The following is an 18284-nucleotide window of genomic DNA, read 5'->3' as shown; positions in this document are numbered from 1 at the left end:
CAGGTCTGTGAGAGCCAGAAATCTTGCTTGTTTCTAGGTGATCAAATACTTATTTTCCACCATAATTTGCAAATAAATTCATTAAAAATCCTACAATGTGATTTTCTGATTTTTCCTAATTTTGTCTGTCATAGTTGAAGTGTACCTATGATGAAAATTACAGGCCTCTCATCTTTTAATTGGGAGAACTTGCACAATTGGTGGCTGACTAAATACTTTTTTGCCCCACTGTATATAGTAGGGTTCTCCCGGGTAGGGTAGGGTGCTCTAGGTAGGGTGGGGTGCTCTAGGGGGGTGGGGGCTCTAGAGTAGGGTGGGGGCTCTAGGGGGGCTCTAGGGTAGGGTGGGGGCTCTAGGGGGCTCTAGGGAAGGGGTGGGGCGCTCTAGGGTAGGGTGGGGGCTCTAGGGTAGGGTGGGGTGCTCTAGGGTAGGGTGGACACCAAGGGGCTCTAGGGTAGGGTGGGGGCACTAGGGTGGGGTGGGGTGCTCTAGGGTAGGGTGGGGGGCTCTAGGGTAGGGTGGGGGCTCTAGGGAAGGGTGGGGGGCTCTAGGGGAAGGGTGGGGGGCTCTAGGGTAGGGTGGGTGCTCTAGGGAAGGGTGGGGGCTCTAGGGAAGGGTGGGGGCTCTAGGGTAGGGGTGGGGTGCTCTAGGGTAGGGTGGGGCTCTAGGGTAGGGTGGGGGCTCTAGGGGGGCTCTAGAGTAGGGTGGGGTGCTCTAGGGTAGGGTGGGGGCTCTAGGGTAGGGTGGGGGGCTCTTAGAGCAGGGTGGGGTGCTCTAGGGTAGGGTGGGGGACTCTAGAGTAGGGTGGGGGCTCTAGAGTAGGGTGGGGCTCTAAAAACAGGTGGTGAAGGGTGGGGGCTCCTGCATTCGGTCACATTTTTGGACCCTTCAGAGTGGTAGCGGTGGTGTTGCTAGGGGTGTTGCTATGGGGGTCCAGCCAGGTCATGTTTGATTGGTAACAGACCATTTGGCAGGTCAGGTTAAACCCTGGATGTCAATCTGACCATGTTAAACAGGTGGTCTATGTTAAACAGAGAATAACAGACCATGTTAAACAGGTGGTGACCATGTTAAAACAGGTGGTGACCATGTTAAAACAGGTGCTGACCATGTTAAAACAGGTGTTAAAACAGGTGACCATGTTAAACAGGTGGTGACCATGTTAAACAGGTGGTGACCATGTTAAAACAGGTGGTGACCATGTTAAAACAGGTGGTGACCATGTTAAAACAGGTGGTGACCATGTTAAAACAGGTGGTGACCATGTTAAAACAGGTTAAACAGGTGACCATGTTAAAACAGGTGGTGTTAAAACCATGTTAAAACAGGTGGTGACCATGTTAAACAGGTGGTGACCATGTTAAAACAGGTGGTGACCATGTTAAAACAGGTGGTGACCATGTTGAAACAGGTGGTGACCATGTTAAAACAGGTGGTGACCATGTTAAAACAGGTGGTGACCATGTTAAAACAGGTGGTGACCATGTTAAAAACAGGTGGTGACCATGTTAAAACAGGTGGTGACCATGTTAAAACAGGTGGTGACCATGTTAAAACAGGTGGTGACCATGTTAAAACAGGTGGTGACCATGTTAAAACAGGTGGTGACCATGTTAAAAACAGGTGGTGACCATGTTAAAACAGGTGGTGACCATGTTAAAACAGGTGGTGACCATGTTAAAACAGGTGGTGACCATGTTAAAACCATGTTAAAACAGGTGGTGACCATGTTAAAACAGGTGGTGACCATGTTAAAACAGGTGGTGACCATGCAGGTGCTGACCATGTTAAAACAGGTGGTGACCATGTTAAAACAGGTGGTGACCATGTTAAAACAGGTGGTGACCATGTTAAAACAGGTGGTGACCATGTTAAAACAGGTGGTGACCATGTTGTTAAAACAGGTGGTGACCATGTTAAAACAGGTGGTGACCATGTTAAAACAGGTCCATGTTAAACAGGTGGTGACCATGTTAAAACAGGTGGTGACCATGTTAAAACAGGTGGTGACCATGTTAAAACAGGTAGTGACCATGTTAAAACAGGTAGTGACCATGTTAAAACAGGTGCTGACCATGTTAAAATAGGTGGTGACCATGTTAAAACAGGTAGTGACCATGTTAAAACAGGTGCTGACCATGTTAAAACAGGTGCTGACCATGTTAAAACAGGTCCATGTTAAAACAGGTGCTGACCATGTTAAAACAGGTGGTGACCATGTTAAAACAGGTGGTGACCATGTTAAAACAGGTGGTGACCATGTTAAAACAGGTGGTGACCATGTTAAAACAGGTGGTGACCATGTTAAAACAGGTGGTGACCATGTTAAAACAGGTAGTGACCATGTTAAAACAGGTGGTGACCATGTTAAAACAGGTGTTGACCATGTTAAAACAGGTGGTGACCATGTTAAAACAGGTGGTGACCATGTTAAACAGGTGGTGACCATGTTAAAGGTCCATGTTAAAAACAGGTGGTGACCATGTTAAAACAGGTGGTGACCATGTTAAACAGGTGGTGACCATGTTAAAACAGGTGTGACCATGTGCTGACCATGTTAAAACAGGTGGTGACCATGTTAAAACAGGTGGTGACCATGTTAAAACAGGTGGTGACCATGTTAAAACAGGTCCATGTTAAAACAGGTGGTGACCATGTTAAAACAGGTGGTGAGGTCCATGTTAAAACAGGTGGTGACTATGTTAAAACAGGTCCATGTTAAAACAGGTGGTGACCATGTTAAAACAGGTCCATGTTAAAACAGGTGCTGACCATGTTAAAACAGGTGGTGACCATGTTAAAACAGGTGTGACCATGTTAAAACAGATCCATATAAAACAGGTTTGACCATGTTAAAACAGGTGGTGACCATGTTAAACAGGTGGTGACCATGTTAAAACAGGTGGTGACCATGTTAAAACAGGTGGTGACCATGTTAAAACAGGTGGTGACCATGTTAAAACAGGTGGTGACCATGTTAAAACAGGTGGTGACCATGTTAAAACAGGTGGTAACCATGTTAAAACAGGTGGTGATCATGTTAAAACAGGTGGTGACCATGTTAAAACAGGTGGTGACCATGTTAAAACAGGTTGTGACCATGTTAAAACAGGTGGTAACCATGTTAAAACAGGTGGTGATCATGTTAAAACAGGTGGTGACCATGTTAAAACAGGTGGTGACCATGTTAAACAGGTGGTGACCATGTTAAAACAGGTGGTGACCATGTAAAAACAGGTGGTGACCATGTTAAAACAGGTGGTGACCATGTTAAAACAGGTGGTGACCATGTTAAAACAGGTGGTGACCATGTTAAAACAGGTGGTGACCATGTTAAAACAGGTGGTGACCATGTTAAACAGGTGGTGACCATGTTAAAACAGGTGGTGACCATGTTAAAACAGGTGGTGACCATGTTAAAACAGGTAGTGACCATTCTGAAACAGATACTGATGTTTGATGATGTCATATTCTGTCTGCTCAGGTGAGAGTCTCACCTCGGTCTCGTCGCAGACGGAGAAAGTGAAACTCTGGAGGATCTCGACCATGGCCAGTTTGATCATGATCAGGGCGAAGCGCATCCCGATACAGTTCCTGGGCCCCGCCCCAAACGGCATGTACGTGTACGGATCAATAGGCTCCTTGTTCTCCTTACTGAACCTGGACAGGGGGAGGGCAGACACATTACACATTGTATTGTAGTTGATTTGTGGTTGTGGTATTGTTGTACTGTGGTTGTATTCAGGTTGTGTTATGGTTATGTTAAGGTTGTGTCATGGTTAGATTGTGGTTACGGTGCGGTCCAGTACCTCTCTGGTTTGAACTCCTCAGGGTCAGACCAGATCTCTGGGTCACGGTGGAGGGTCCTTTGGGGATGGCGTGGGAACCAGGACAATGCAGTCTTTGGGGATGACGATGCCTGCACGTGGTTACCTCCACCGTCTTCTTGCGACCCTCTCCAGTCGCGGGGCGATGGGGTACAGTCTCAGAGACTCGTTCAACACACAGTCCAAATAGTCCATCTGCATCAGAGCTTCGTATCTGGATTGGAGCATACACATCAGTACCTCACCCCATCTGACACCGGGTTACACACATCAGTACCTCAACCCATCAGTACTGGGGATACCTCACATCAGTACCTCACCCCATCTGACACCGGGGATACACACACATCAGTACCTCACCCCATCTGGCACCCACATCAGGATCTATCTCCCATCTGACACCGGAAACACACACATCAGTACCTCACCCCATCTGACAGGGATAACACATCAGTACCTCCTGCAATGGTGTGGGGTTGCCTCACAATCTATCTCCTCCTGCAGTTTGGTCATGGTGTGGGGTTACCTTGTTGGGGAACACAGTATCTATCTCCTCCTGCAGTTTGGTCATGGTGTGGGGGGTTACCTTGTTGGGGAACACAGTATCTATCTCCTCCTGCAGTTTGGTCATGGTGTGGGGGTTACCTTGTTGGGGAACACAGTATCTATCTCCTGCTTTGGTCATGGTGTGGGGTTACCTTGTTGGGGAACACAGTATCTATCTCCTCCTGCAGTTTGGTCATGGTGTGGGGTTACCTTGTTGGGGAACACAGTATCTATCTCCTCCTGCAGTTTGGTCATGGTGTGGGTTACCTTGTTGGGGAAACACAGTATCTATCTCCTCCTGCAGTTTGGTCATGGTGTGGGGTTACCTTGTTGGGAAAACAGTATCTATCTCCTCCTGCAGTTTGGTCATGGTTGGTTAGGTTATAGGCCAGGAAACTCATAGTACTGCTCCTGGTCTCATGGTGTGGGGGATGAAGATGATGGCCTGAGACAAGATCTCATGATCAGTCAGTCCTGTTGAGGAACAGAGAGATCTCCTCCTGCAGTTTGGATGGTGTGAGAGGAGTTGAGAGAGAGAGAGAGATCTATCTCCTCCTTTGAGTTTTACCTTGTTGGGGAAAACAGTATCTATCTCCTCCTGCAGGTCATGGTGGGGTTACCTTGTTGGGAACACAGATCTATCTCCTCCTGCAGTTTACAGGTGTGGGGGTTACCTTTTGGGGAACACAGTAATCTTCCAGTAGGTGGGGGTTACAGGTGTGTATTATCTCCTCCTGTTTGGTCAACATGTTGGTTGCCAGTTTCCAGGTCATAGTACTGCTGCTGGTCTCGTAACAGTGAGTTTTGAGACAGGTGTGTGTTTGTAACAGAGAGAGAGAGGTGTGTTTGTAATAGTTTCAGTAGTTTCCAGGTGTGTGTTTGTAACAGTAGTTTCCAGGTGTGTGTTTGTAACAGGTGTGTGTTTGTAACAGTAGTTTCCAGGTGTGTGTTTGTAACAGGTGTGTGTTTTGTAACAGGTGTGTGTTTGTAACAGTAGTTTCCAGGTGTGTGTTTGTAACAGTGTTGTTTGTAACAGGTGTGTGTTTGTAACAGTAGTTTACAGGTGTGTGTTTGTAACAGTAGTTTTGTAACAGGTGTGTGTTTAACAGTAGTTTACAGGTGTGTTTTGTAACAGTAGTTTACAGGTGTGTGTTTGTAACAGTGGTTTACAGGTGTGTGTTTGTAACAGTAGGTTACAGGTGTGTGTTTGTAACAGGTGTGTGTTTGTAACAGGTTTCTAACAGTGTGTTTTGTAACAGTGGTTTACAGGTGTGTGTTTTGTAACAGTAGGTTACAGTGTGTGTTTGTAACAGTAGTATCCAGGTGTGTGTTTGTAACAGGTGTGTGTTTGTAACAGTAGTTTCCAGGTGTGTGTTTGTAACAGTAGTTTACAGGTGTGTGTTTGTAACAGCAGTTTACAGGTGTGTGTTTGTAACAGCAGTTTACAGGTGTGTGTTTGTAACAGGTGTGTGTTTGTAACAGTAGTTTCCAGGTGTGTGTTTGTATTAGGTGTGTGTTTGTAACAGTAGTTTCCAGGTGTGTGTTTGTAACAGTAGTTTCCAGGTGTGTGTTTGTAACAGCAGTTTACAGGTGTGTGTTTGTAACAGGTGTGTGTTTGTAACAGTAGTTTCCAGGTGTGTGTTTGTAACAGGTGTGTGTTTGTAACAGTAGTTTCCAGGTGTGTGTTTGTAACAGTAGTTTCCAGGTGTGTGTTTGTAACAGTAGTTTCCAGGTGTGTGTTTGTAACAGTAGTTTCCAGGTGTGTGTTTGTAACAGTAGTTTACAGGTGTGTGTTTGGAACAGGTGTGTGTTTGTAACAGTAGTTTCCAGGTGTGTGTTTGTAACAGGTGTGTGTTTGTAACAGTAGTTTCCAGGTGTGTGTTTGTAACAGTAGTTTACAGGTGTGTGTTTGTAACAGTAGTTTACAGGTGTGTGTTTGTAACAGCAGTTTACAGGTGTGTGTTTGTAACAGGTGTGTGTTTGTAACAGTAGTTTCCAGGTGTGTGTTTGTATTAGGTGTGTGTTTTGTAACAGTAGTTTACAGGTGTGTGTTTGTAACAGCAGTTTCCAGGTGTGTGTTTTGTAATAGGTTACAGGTGTGTGTTTGTAACAGCAGTTTCCAGGTGTGTGTTTGTAATAGTAGTTTACAGGTGTGTGTTTGTAACAGCAGTTTCAGGTGTGTGTTTGTAATAGGTTACAGGTGTGTGTTTGTAACAGCAGTTTCCAGGTGTGTGTTTGTAATAGTAGTTTACAGGTGTGTGTTTGTATTAGGTTACAGGTGTGTTTGTAACAGCAGTTTCCAGGTGTGTGTTGCAACAGTAGTTTACAGGTGTGTGTTTGTAACAGCAGTTTCCAGGTGTGTGTGTTTGTAATAGGTTACAGGTGTGTGTTTGTAACAGCAGTTTCCAGGTGTGTGTTTGTAATAGTAGTTTACAGGTGTGTGTTTGTATTAGGTTACAGGTGTGTGTTTGTAACAGTAGTTTCCAGGTGTGTGTTTGTAACAGTAGTTTACAGGTGTGTGTTTTGTATCAGGTGTGTGTTTGTAACCATAGTTTACAGGTGTGTGTTTGTATCAGGTGTGTGTTTGTAACAGTAGTTAACAGGTGTGTGTTTGTAACAGTAGTTTACAGGTGTGTGTTTGTAACAGTAGTTTACAGGTGTGTGTTTGTAACAGGTGTGTGTTTGTAACAGTAGTTAACAGGTGTGTGTTTGTAACAGTAGTTAACAGGTGTGTGTTTGTAACAGTAGTTAACAGGTGTGTGTTTGTAACAGTAGTTTACAGGTGTGTGTTTGTAACAGTAGTTTACAGGTGTGTGTTTGTAACAGTAGTTTACAGGTGTGTGTTTGTAATAGTAGTTAACAGGTGTGTGTTTGTAACAGTAGATTACAGGTGTGTGTTTGTAACAGTAGTTTACAGGTGTGTGTTTGTAACAGTAGTATACAGGTGTGTGTTTGTAACAGTAGATTACAGGTGTGTGTTTGTAACAGTAGATTACAGGTGTGTGTTGTAACAGTAGTTTACAGGTGTGTGTTTGTAACAGTAGTATACAGGTGTGTGTTTGTAACAGGTGTGTGTTTGTAACAGTAGTATACAGGTGTGTGTTTGTAACAGGTGTGTGTTTGTAACAGTAGTATACAGGTGTGTGTTTGTAACAGTAGTTTCCAGGTGTGTGTTTGTAACAGTAGTTTCCAGGTGTGTGTTTGTAACAGTAGTTTACAGGTGTGTGTTTGTAACAGTAGTTTACAGGTGTGTGTTTGTAACAGTAGTTTACAGGTGTGTGTTTGTAACAGTAGTTTACAGGTGTGTGTTTGTAACAGGTGTGTGTTTGTAACAGTAGTTTCCAGGTGTGTGTTTGTAACAGTAGTTTACAGGTGTGTGTTTGTAACAGGTGTGTGTTTGTAACAGGTGTGTGTTTGTAACAGTAGTTTACAGGTGTGTGTTTGTAACAGTAGTTTACAGGTGTGTGTTTGTAACAGGTGTGTGGTTGTAACAGTAGTTTCCAGGTGTGTGTTTGTAACAGTAGTTTACAGGTGTGTGTTTGTAACAGGTGTGTGTTTGTAACAGTAGTTTCCAGTTGTGTGTTTGTAACAGTAATTTACAGGTGTGTGTTTGTAACAGGTGTGTGTTTGTAACAGGTGTGTGGTTGTAACAGTAGTTTCCAGGTGTGTGTTTGTAACAGTAGTTTACAGGTGTGTGTTTGTAACAGGTGTGTGTTTGTAACAGTAGATTACAGGTGTGTGTTTGTAACAGTAGTTTACAGGTGTGTGTTTGTAACAGGTGTGTGTTTGTAACAGGTGTGTGTTTGTAACAGTAGTTTACAGGTGTGTGTTTGTAACAGTAGTTTCCAGGTGTGTGTTTGTAACAGTAGTTTCCAGGTGTGTGTTTGTAACAGTAGTTTCCAGGTGTGTGTTTGTAACAGTAGTTTACAGGTGTGTGTTTGTAACAGTAGTTTCCAGGTGTTTGTTCGCCAGGTACCTTTAGTCTGTTCCTCTCCTGTCTTTGTGTCGCTGCCTTTCTGGGAGTCGATCATCAGCTGTAAGAAATCCACCCGACTCTGAGAACAGAATGAAATTCGCTCAAATTCGTCCAATCACAACCAACACACACATATTCTAATTGATCTGGTCCAATCACAACCAACACAAACAGATTCCAATTGATCTGGTCCAATCACAACCAACACAAACAGATTCCAATTGATCTGGTCCAATCACAACCAACACAAACAGATTCTAATATGACTGTAGATTTTTGGGTCGCAATAATAGTCTTTTTAAATTCCAACATGATATCGATATAGACATTCCATATTGGTCCCCATCACTAGTTACAAAACATGTTTACAGTTGAGTTCCCAGAGTCACGTCCAGATTTGATCTTAGCCAGCGAGGCGTAAAAGAAGTTGAACACCGCAGTTGGGACGAAAGAAAACTTCATCTTCTCCAAGATCGGACCAGTGAAGGGAAACAAAGCTGGAGAAGGAGAGGAGAGGAGGGGAGGAGAGTAGATGAGGAGAGGAGAGGAGAGGAGGGGAGAGGAGGAGAGGAGGGGAGGAGGGGAGGACAGGAGAGTAGATGAGGAGAGGAGAGGAGGACAGGAGTGGAGAAGAGGAGGAGGGGAGAGGAGAAGGGGAGGAGAAGAGGAGAGGAGGGGAGGAGGAGGGGAGGAGGAGGGGAGAGGAGATGAGAAGAGGAGAGTAGGAGAAGAGAAGGAGAGGAGGAGGAGAGGAGGGGAGTGGAGGAGGAGGGGAGGACAGGAGAGGATATGAGGGGAGGAGTGGAGGACAGGAGAGGAGAAGAGGAGAAGAGGAGAGGAGAAGAGGGGAGAGGAGAGAAGGAGAGGAGTGGAGGACCAGAGAGGAGAAGAGGAGGGGAGTAGAGGTCGGGAGAGGAGAGGAGATGAGGAGAGGTGGAGAGGAAAGTTTTATAGAAAGGTAAACATCTTCATGTGATTAAAAATTACAAATTTGTGTCTGTGTGTGTATGTACGTATACAGTCTCACAGATTAGTAGCAACAGTGGGTTGAACAGGTCAAACTTGAGCATCTTCTTGACGTTGGAGACAAAGGGGTCTGAAGGGTTGTTCAGAGAGTCAATGTCCACACTGAAAGCTGTGCTGGTGACCACGTCCATACTGTAGGGCCCAAAGAACCTGGAACACAACCACAATTACACACCACAAAGCTACTGACCACACAACTACTGACCACAACTACTGACCACAACTACACAACTACTGACCACACAACTACTGACCACAACTACTGACCACACAACTACTGACCACAACTACTGACCACACAACTACTGACCACAACTACTGACCACACAACTACTGACCACAACTACTGACCACAACCACACAACTAAATGAAATCAAATGTATTTGTCACATGCGCCGAATATTGAAATTACAAATTACAACCTAACTGTGAAATTACAAATTACAACCTAACTGTGCTTACAAGCCCTTAAGTTAACCAAGAATGCAGTTCAAGAAGAGAGTTAAGAAAATATTTACTAAATAAACTGAAGTAAGAAATATGTAAACAGTTTGGGTGGCAATTTGATTAATTGTTCTGCAGTCTCATGGCTTGCGGCTACGACAGAGCCTGGACACGAACCAGGATCTCAAGTGGCACAAGGTGAATAGCCAGAGGTTAGGAATCAGGGCTCACTCCTTCACTTCAATGGTCTGGTCTTTATCTGCCTGCTTCTTCATTCCGTTCAGCAGGTTAGCAGAGTGCTGTTTCATGATACCAAACATCTATATGTATAGAGAGAGAGAGAGAGAGAGAGAGAGAGAGAGAGAGAGAGAGAGAGGGTGGAGGTAGAGAGAGAGAGGTAGAGAGACAGAGGGTGGAGGTAGAGAGGTAGAGAGAGAAAGAGAGAGAGTGGGTGGAGGTAGAGAGGTAGAGAGGTAGAGACAGAGAGAGAGAGAGAGAGAGAATGAGGTAGAGAGAGAGAGAGAATGAGGTAGAGAGAGAGAGAGAGAGAGATGGAAAGAATTAATAAAAAACAGAGCAAACTAGAATGCTATTTGGCCCTAAACAGAGACTACACAGTGGCAGAATACCTGACCACTGTGAACTGCCCCAAACTTAAGGATGGCTTTGACTATGTACAGACTCAGTGAGCATAGCCTTGCTATTGAGAAAGGCCGCCGTAGGCAGACCTGCCTCTCAAGAGAAGACAGGCTATGTGCTCACTGCCCACAAAATGAGGTGGAAACTGAGCTGCACTTCCTAAGCTCCTGCACAATATATGACCATATTAGAGACACATATTTCCCTTAGATTACACAGATACACAAAGAATTTGAAAACAAGCCCGATTTTGATCTACTGTGTGAAATACCACAGTGTGCCATCACAGCAGCAAGATTTGAGACAGAGAGAGAGTGAGAGTGAATACTTTCCGAATGCACTGTATATACTGTTTCTAGTCAAGGCTATTGCTGTATATACATTTAAACTCAGTTTTTCACAATTCCTGACATTTAATCCAAGTAAAAATTCCCTGTCTTAGGTCAGTTAGGATCACCACTTCATTTTAAGAATGTGAAATGTAACAATAATAGTAGAGATAATTATTTATTTCAGCTTTTATTTCTTTCATACATTCCCAGTGGGTCAGAAACAACTCTGGAAGTATGCTTGGGGTCATTGTCCATTTGGAAGACCCATTTGCGACCAAGCATTAACTTTCTGATCGATGTCTTGAGAGGTTGCTTCAATATATCCACATAATGTTTGTTCCTCATGATGCCATCTATTTTGTGAAGTGCACCAGTCCCTCATGCAGCAAAGCACCTCCACAACATGATACTGCCACCCCCGTGCTTCACAGTTGGGATGGTGTTCTTCGGCTTGCAAGCCTCCCCCTTTTTCCTTCAAACATAATGATTGTCATTATGGCCAAACAGTTCTAATTTTTGTTTAATCAGACCAGAGGATATTTCTCTAAAAGTACAACCTTTGTCCCCATGTGCAGTTGCAAACTGGGCGGTTTTGGAGCAGTGGCTTCTTCCTTGCAGAGCTGCCTTTCAGGATATGTTGATTTAGGACACATTTTACTGTGGATATAGATACTTTTGCACCTGTTTCCTCCAGCATCTTCACAAGGTCCTTAGCTGTTGTTCTAGGCTTGATTTGCACCAAATTGTGTTCATCTCTAGGAGACAGAACACGTGTCTCCATCCTGAGCGGTATGAAGGCTGCGTGGTCCCATGGTGTTTGAGTTTACCATGTTTAACATGGGGTTATAAGTGAAATAATCTGTCTGTTGGAAACAATTGTTGGAAAAATTACTTGTGTCATGCACAAAGTAGATGTCCTAACCGACTTGAGAAAACTATAGTCCGTGAACAAGAAATTTGTAGAGTGGTTGAAAAACTAGTTTTAACTTCACTGGGGGGGCAGTACTTTGAGATCCGCATGCAAAGCGAGGCCAAAGTAAACTGCCTGTTACTCAGGCACAGAAGCAAGCATATAATTGGTAGATTTGGATAGAAAACACGTTAAAGTTTCCAAAACCTAATGTCTGTGAGTATAAAATAACTGATATGGCAGGTGAAAACCAGAGAATCCAGGAAGTGGGATTTTTAATGTAATGAATGCTGGTTTGATGATTGTCATGTGTTTGTTTCATTTGGCGCTGTCCTCAGATAATTGCATGGTTTGCTTTCGCCGCAAAGCCTTTTTTGAAATCTGACACAGTGGTTGGATTAACAAGAAGTTCATCTTTAAACCGATGTATAAAACTTGTATGTTTCAATTTCACTGGATGTTGGTCATCTCTACCATCTCTATCATCGTCAACCATCCCACGTCCCCCAGAGATGTTCATGACTCCAACCTAAGTGCATGTAAACTTCCAACTTCAACTGTATACAATTCTATCCATGTATTGTACAGATGTGCTATATATTCTATCAACATAATGTCCATAATGTCTATACATCCCATCACATTAGGGGAGGAGGGTAACCTAGTGGCTATATATTCTATCAACATAATGTACATGATGTCTATACATCCCATCACATTAGGGGAGGAGGGTAACCTAGTGGCTATATATTCTATCAACATAATGTACATGATGTCTATACATCACATCACATTAGGGGAGGAGGGTAACCTAGTGGCTATATATTCTATCAACATAATGTACATGATGTCTATACATCACATCACATTAGTGGAGGAGGGTAACCTAGTGGCTATATATTCTATCAACATAATGTACATGATGTCTATACATCACATCACATTAGTGGAGGCAGGTAACCTAGTGGTTAGGACGTTGGACTAGTAACCGGAAGGTTGCTAGATCGAATCCCCGAGCTGACAAGGTACAAATCAGTTGTTCTGCCACTAAAAACAAGACAGTTAACCCACTGTTCCTAGACCAGTTAACCCACTGTTCCTAGACCAGTTAACCCACTGTTCCTAGACCAGTTAACCCACTGTTCCTAGACCAGTTAACCCACTGTTCCTAGACCAGTTAACCCACTGTCCCTAGACCAGTTAACCCACTGTTCCTAGACCAGTTAACCCACTGTTCCTAGACCAGTTAACCCACTGTTCCTAGACCAGTTAACCCACTGTTCCTAGACCAGTTAACCCACTGTCCCTAGACCAGTTAACCCACTGTTCCTAGACCAGTTAACCCACTGTTCCTAGACCAGTTAACCCACTGTTCCTAGACCAGTTAACCCACTGTCCCTAGACCAGTTAACCCACTGTTCCTAGACCAGTTAACCCACTGTTCCTAGACCAGTTAACCCACTGTTCCTAGACCAGTTAACCCACTGTTCCTAGACCAGTTAACCCACTGTTCCTAGACCAGTTAACCCACTGTTCCTAGACCAGTTAACCCACTGTTCCTAGACCAGTTAACCCACTGTTCCTAGACCAGTTAACCCACTGTTCCTAGACCAGTTAACCCACTGTCCCTAGACCAGTTAACCCACTGTTCCTAGACCAGTTAACCCACTGTTCCTAGACCAGTTAACCCACTGTTCCTAGACCAGTTAACCCACTGTCCCTAGACCAGTTAACCCACTGTCCCTAGACCAGTTAACCCACTGTTCCTAGACCAGTTAACCCACTGTTCCTAGACCAGTTAACCCACTGTTCCTAGACCAGTTAACCCACTGTCCCTAGACCAGTTAACCCACTGTTCCTAGACCAGTTAACCCACTGTTCCTAGACCAGTTAACCCACTGTTCCTAGACCAGTTAACCCACTGTTCCTAGACCAGTTAACCTACTGTTCCTAGACCAGTTAACCCACTGTTCCTAGACCAGTTAACCCACTGTTCCTAGACCAGTTAACCCACTGTTCCTAGACCAGTTAACCCACTGTTCCTACGCCGTCATTGTAAATAAGAATTTGTTCATAACTGACTTGCCTAGTTAAATAAAGGTAAAATCAATTTTAAAAATATATACTTATATTTATATTTTTATACTCCAGACTTCGACATTGCTCATCCTAATATTTATATATTTCTTAATTCCATTATTTTACTTTAAGACTTGTGTGTTTTGTTGTGTCTTGTTAGAAATTACTGTACTGTAGGAGCCAGGAACAGAAACATTTCACTACACCCATAACTGCTAAATATGTGTTTGTGACTAATACAATTTTATTTGATTTAGGTTTGAGTTTATAACAAGCGATAATGAGTTTATAACAAGCTATAATGAGTTAATTAAGTGTTTATAACAAGCTATAATGAGTTTATAGAGTTTATAACAAGCTATAATGAGTTTATAGAGTTTATAACAAGCTATAATGAGTTTATAGAGTTTATAACAAGCTATAATGAGTTAATAAAGAGTTTATAACAAGTTATAATGAGTTTATACAGTTTATAACAAGTTGATAAAATTTATAATGAGTTTATAACAAGCTATAATGAGTTTATAACAAGTTGATAAAACATAGAAAGGGAGAGATGGAGGGATGGTTCTACCTCTTTCAGTCGTCCAGAGGTAAAGGAAGGTGAGAGGACACTGCGGATCCGCCTCCATGTATCGTCCTCGGCAACGAACAACGAATCAAACATCTCACCATTCAGATGGAAGTTCTAAAACATGGAGGTCAGTTATAATGATAACACCTGTTAATTATATGATTGAATATTGATAACCGTATTTACATAATATTCACCCTACTTTAAAATGTATGAATAATGAATGCTACAAATAATGTATTAATAATATCAGTCATAATGTTAGGATTATTAGTATTCCGATTATTATTAGGGGATATGTGTGTGTGTGTGTGTGTATGTGTGTGTGTGTGTGTATGTGTGTGTGTGTGTGTGTGTGTGTGTTTGTCTCACCCTGCGGTTGGTGAAGATGTTGTAACACTCTTTAATCAGGACGGTCTTGATAATGCTTTTGTCCATGATACACAAAACAGGCTGCCTCCCATCATAGATCCTTCACAGAGGAGAAACACACCTGGCTTTAACCACTAGATATACACACCTACATGGTACAGACTGCCTCCCATCATAGATCCTTCACAGAGGAGAAACACACCTGGCTTTAACCACTATATATACACACCTACATGGTACAGACTGCCTCCCATCATAGATCCTTCATAGAGGAGAAACACACCTGGCTTTAACCACTATATATACACACCTACATGGTACAGACTGCCTCCCATCATAGATCCTTCATAGAGGAGAAACACACCTGGCTTTAACCACTAGATATACACACCTACATGGTACAGACTGCCTCCCATCATAGATCCTTCACAGAGGAGAAACACACCTGGCTTTAACCACTATATATACACACCTACATGGTACAGACTGCCTCCCATCATAGATCCTTCACAGAGGAGAAACACACCTGGCTTTAACCACTATATATACACACCTACATGGTACAGACTGCCTCCCATCATAGATCCTTCACAGAGGAGAAACACACCTGGCTTTAACCACTATATACACACCTTATGGTACAGACTGCCTCCCATCATAGATCCTTCACAGAGGAATGAACACACCTGCAGCAGCCAACTAGTAACTGAATGTAATCAGATTACAGTACTGAGTTTGGGGTAATGTTGGACATTTAAACTAGTAACTGAATGTAATCAGATTACAGTACTGAGTTTGGGGTAATGTTGGACAGGTAAACTAGTAACTGAATGTAATCAGATTACAGTACTGAGTTTGGGGTAATGTTGGACAGGTAAGACTAGTAACTGAATGTAATCAGATTACGGTACTGAGTTTGGGGTAATGTAGGACAGGTAAACTAGTAACTGAATGTAATCAGATTACAGTACTGAGTTTGGGGTAATGTTGGACAGGTAAGACTAGTAACTGAATGTAATCAGATTACGGTACTGAGTTTGGGGTAATGTAGGACAGGTAAACTAGTAACTGAATGTAATCAGATTACAGTACTGAGTTTGGGGTAATGTTGGACAGGTAAACTAGTAACTGAATGTAATCAGATTACGGTACTGAGTTTGGGGTAATGTTGGACAGGTAAACTAGTAACTGAATGTAATCAGATTACGGTACTGAGTTTGGGGTAATGTTGGACAGGTAAACTAGTAACTGAATGTAATCAGATTACGGTACTGAGTTTGGGGTAATGTTGGACAGGTAAACTAGTAACTGAATGTAATCAGATTACGGTACTGAGTTTGGGGTAATGTTGGACAGGTAAACTAGTAACTGAATGTAATCAGATTACGGTACTGAGTTTGGGGTAATGTAGGACAGGTAAACTAGTAACTGAATGTAATCAGATTACGGTACTGAGTTTGGGGTAATGTTGGACAGGTAAACTAGTAACTGAATGTAATCAGATTACGGTACTGAGTTTGGGGTAATGTTGGACAGGTAAAACTAGTAACTGAATGTAATCAGATTACGGTACTGAGTTTGGGGTAATGTAGGACAGGTAAACTAGTAACTGAATGTAATCAGATTACAGTACTGAGTTTGGGGTAATGTTGGACAGGTAAACTAGTAACTGAATGTAATCAGATTACAGTACTGAGTTTGGGGTAATGTTGGACAGGTAAACTAGTAACTGAATGTAATCAGATTACGGTACTGAGTTTGGGGTAATGTTGGACAGGTAAACTAGTAACTGAATGTAATCAGATTACAGTACTGAGTTTGGGGTAATGTTGGACAGGTAAAACTAGTAACTGAATGTAATCAGATTACGGTACTGAGTTTGGGGTAATGTTGGACAGGTAAACTAGTAACTGAATGTAATCAGATTACGGTACTGAGTTTGGGGTAATGTTGGACAGGTAAACTAGTAACTGAATGTAATCAGATTACGGTACTGAGTTTGGGGTAATGTTGGACAGGTAAACTAGTAACTGAATGTAATCAGATTACGGTACTGAGTTTGGGGTAATGTTGGACAGGTAAACTAGTAACTGAATGTAATCAGATTACGGTACTGAGTTTGGGGTAATGTTGGACAGGTAAACTAGTAACTGAATGTAATCAGATTACGGTACTGAGTTTGGGGTAATGTTGGACAGGTAAAACTAGTAAATGAATGAATTGAGGAAAGAGCATACATAGTACAGTTGTGAGTCATCCTAGTATGGTACAGTCGACTGAACTCACCCCCAGATTCTCCCGTACTTCTGAAAGCACTCTGTGTCAAAGTTAGTGAAGCCCTGCAGAGAGACAGAGAGAAGAGAGAAACAGCTGATTCATGCCTGGGCATGCCCTTGGAGGTCATGTAGGTTTGTCTTACACTTGAACAGAGAACACACCTGAAACAGGTGAGAGTTGAGGAGGGTTTGTTATTTTATATGGTCCCCCAGGGTCAATAATACAACTTCTAAACTGATCAAGTCTCATATTACCTTGTATTTATCTATTGTTAAAACAACCGGCTCGTCCTCTTTTTCCTTCTCAATGTATTGTTTTACATGGGGGGGAAATAACACTATTGTTTAAAATATGAGAGAGATGTTTATTCTGAATGTGTACTAACCTTTTTATACTCCATCATTGTGCCAAAGTAAGGTAGGGGTTTGGGACCAGGGATACCCATCTTAGTGAATACACCATAGGGCCAGTACCCGTACCTGTACACACACACACACACACACACGCACGCACGCGCGCACACACGCACACACGCACGCACGCACACGTTAACTATCAGTATGTTCTTGAGAATTATACAATATATATCACATCTTGCATTGTTGGAAATGGACCCCTAACTAAGCATTTCACTGTTAGTCTACACCGGTTAACTATGATAAATGTGACAAATAACATTTGATGTGATGTAAGTCCTTACACTACAATGAGGGTGATGAGGAGGGACAGGAGGGTCCAGGTCTCAGCGGAGAAGTATGGCAGAAAACTCATCATCTTTTCCTCCGGTTCGGCTCCCTGCTGCTTCTGAAAACAAAGGCTCCGTTTCCTCTCAGGCTCGTTCAAGTTCACTTCTCCGATGGTCTGACAGATTTCAGAGTTGTTCTTTCTGTCCGGTTCGAGTGTGGTTCTTCTGCGACGCGGCAGATCTCGAATACCGACCGCTGCTCTTCTCCGTACTCTGTTAGAGGCCGTGCAAGTTGTTGTTAACAAGTTGATATTGTATCTCGTCGGAAAAGCACCTGTGTGATGCTCGCTACAATAAGGATGAGCCACAAGTTGTTATTGTATCTCGTCGGAAAAACACCTGTGTGATGCTCGCTACAATAAGGATGAGCCACAATGGAATTTGCAGTTCGCCTTCAAAATAAGGGTCCAATATTGAAATGGATGCAAAAATACTCAAATAGTGGATATAATGCCATATTTGGATTAGATAATGCTAAACAGGGTTTGAATGTTGTTATATGAATTAAACTAAAGACAGTAAGTAGTTCATTTGAC

General features: G+C 42.8%; 1 protein-coding gene, 1 long non-coding RNA gene and 1 pseudogene across 5 annotated transcripts in view; 2 read left to right on the top strand and 1 right to left on the bottom strand.

Annotated features, from left to right (window-relative positions):
* Positions 1-1143: 1143 nt before the first annotated feature.
* LOC127918174 (uncharacterized) overlaps positions 1144-18284 on the top strand; it is a 37626-nt gene continuing 20485 nt past the window's right edge. The window contains exons 1-5 of one of the 3 annotated variants that reach the window (XM_052501449.1): positions 1144-1275; positions 1926-2045; positions 2209-2376; positions 2903-3007; positions 3217-3323. In XM_052501449.1, coding sequence (XP_052357409.1) covers positions 1180-1275; positions 1926-2045; positions 2209-2376; positions 2903-3007; positions 3217-3231 — 504 coding nt within the window. In that variant the 5' untranslated portion in view covers positions 1144-1179 and the 3' untranslated portion in view covers positions 3232-3323. Of the gene's footprint in view, positions 1276-1717; positions 1881-1925; positions 2046-2078; positions 2377-2902; positions 3029-3216; positions 3370-18284 lie in introns of those variants that run through there. The other 2 variants (XM_052501448.1, XR_008099306.1) reach the window with 2 other exon arrangements.
* Positions 3380-18074, bottom strand: LOC127918175 (cytochrome P450 3A27-like; annotated as a pseudogene).
* Positions 5541-8420, top strand: LOC127918176 (uncharacterized). 2 transcript variants are annotated; one of them, XR_008099308.1, is made up of 4 exons: positions 5541-5606; positions 7004-7047; positions 7442-7762; positions 8321-8420. It is a non-coding gene; the product is annotated as an uncharacterized LOC127918176 (long non-coding RNA). The 2 variants fall into 2 exon arrangements; XR_008099307.1 differs by having other exon boundaries at positions 7442-7779; positions 8267-8391.

Source organism: Oncorhynchus keta, unplaced genomic scaffold (genome assembly GCF_023373465.1).
Source record: "Oncorhynchus keta strain PuntledgeMale-10-30-2019 unplaced genomic scaffold, Oket_V2 Un_contig_1353_pilon_pilon, whole genome shotgun sequence".
NCBI lineage: Eukaryota > Metazoa > Chordata > Actinopteri > Salmoniformes > Salmonidae > Oncorhynchus > Oncorhynchus keta.
Note: the sequence above shows the minus strand (reverse complement) of the source record. Positions and strands in the feature narration are given on the sequence as shown.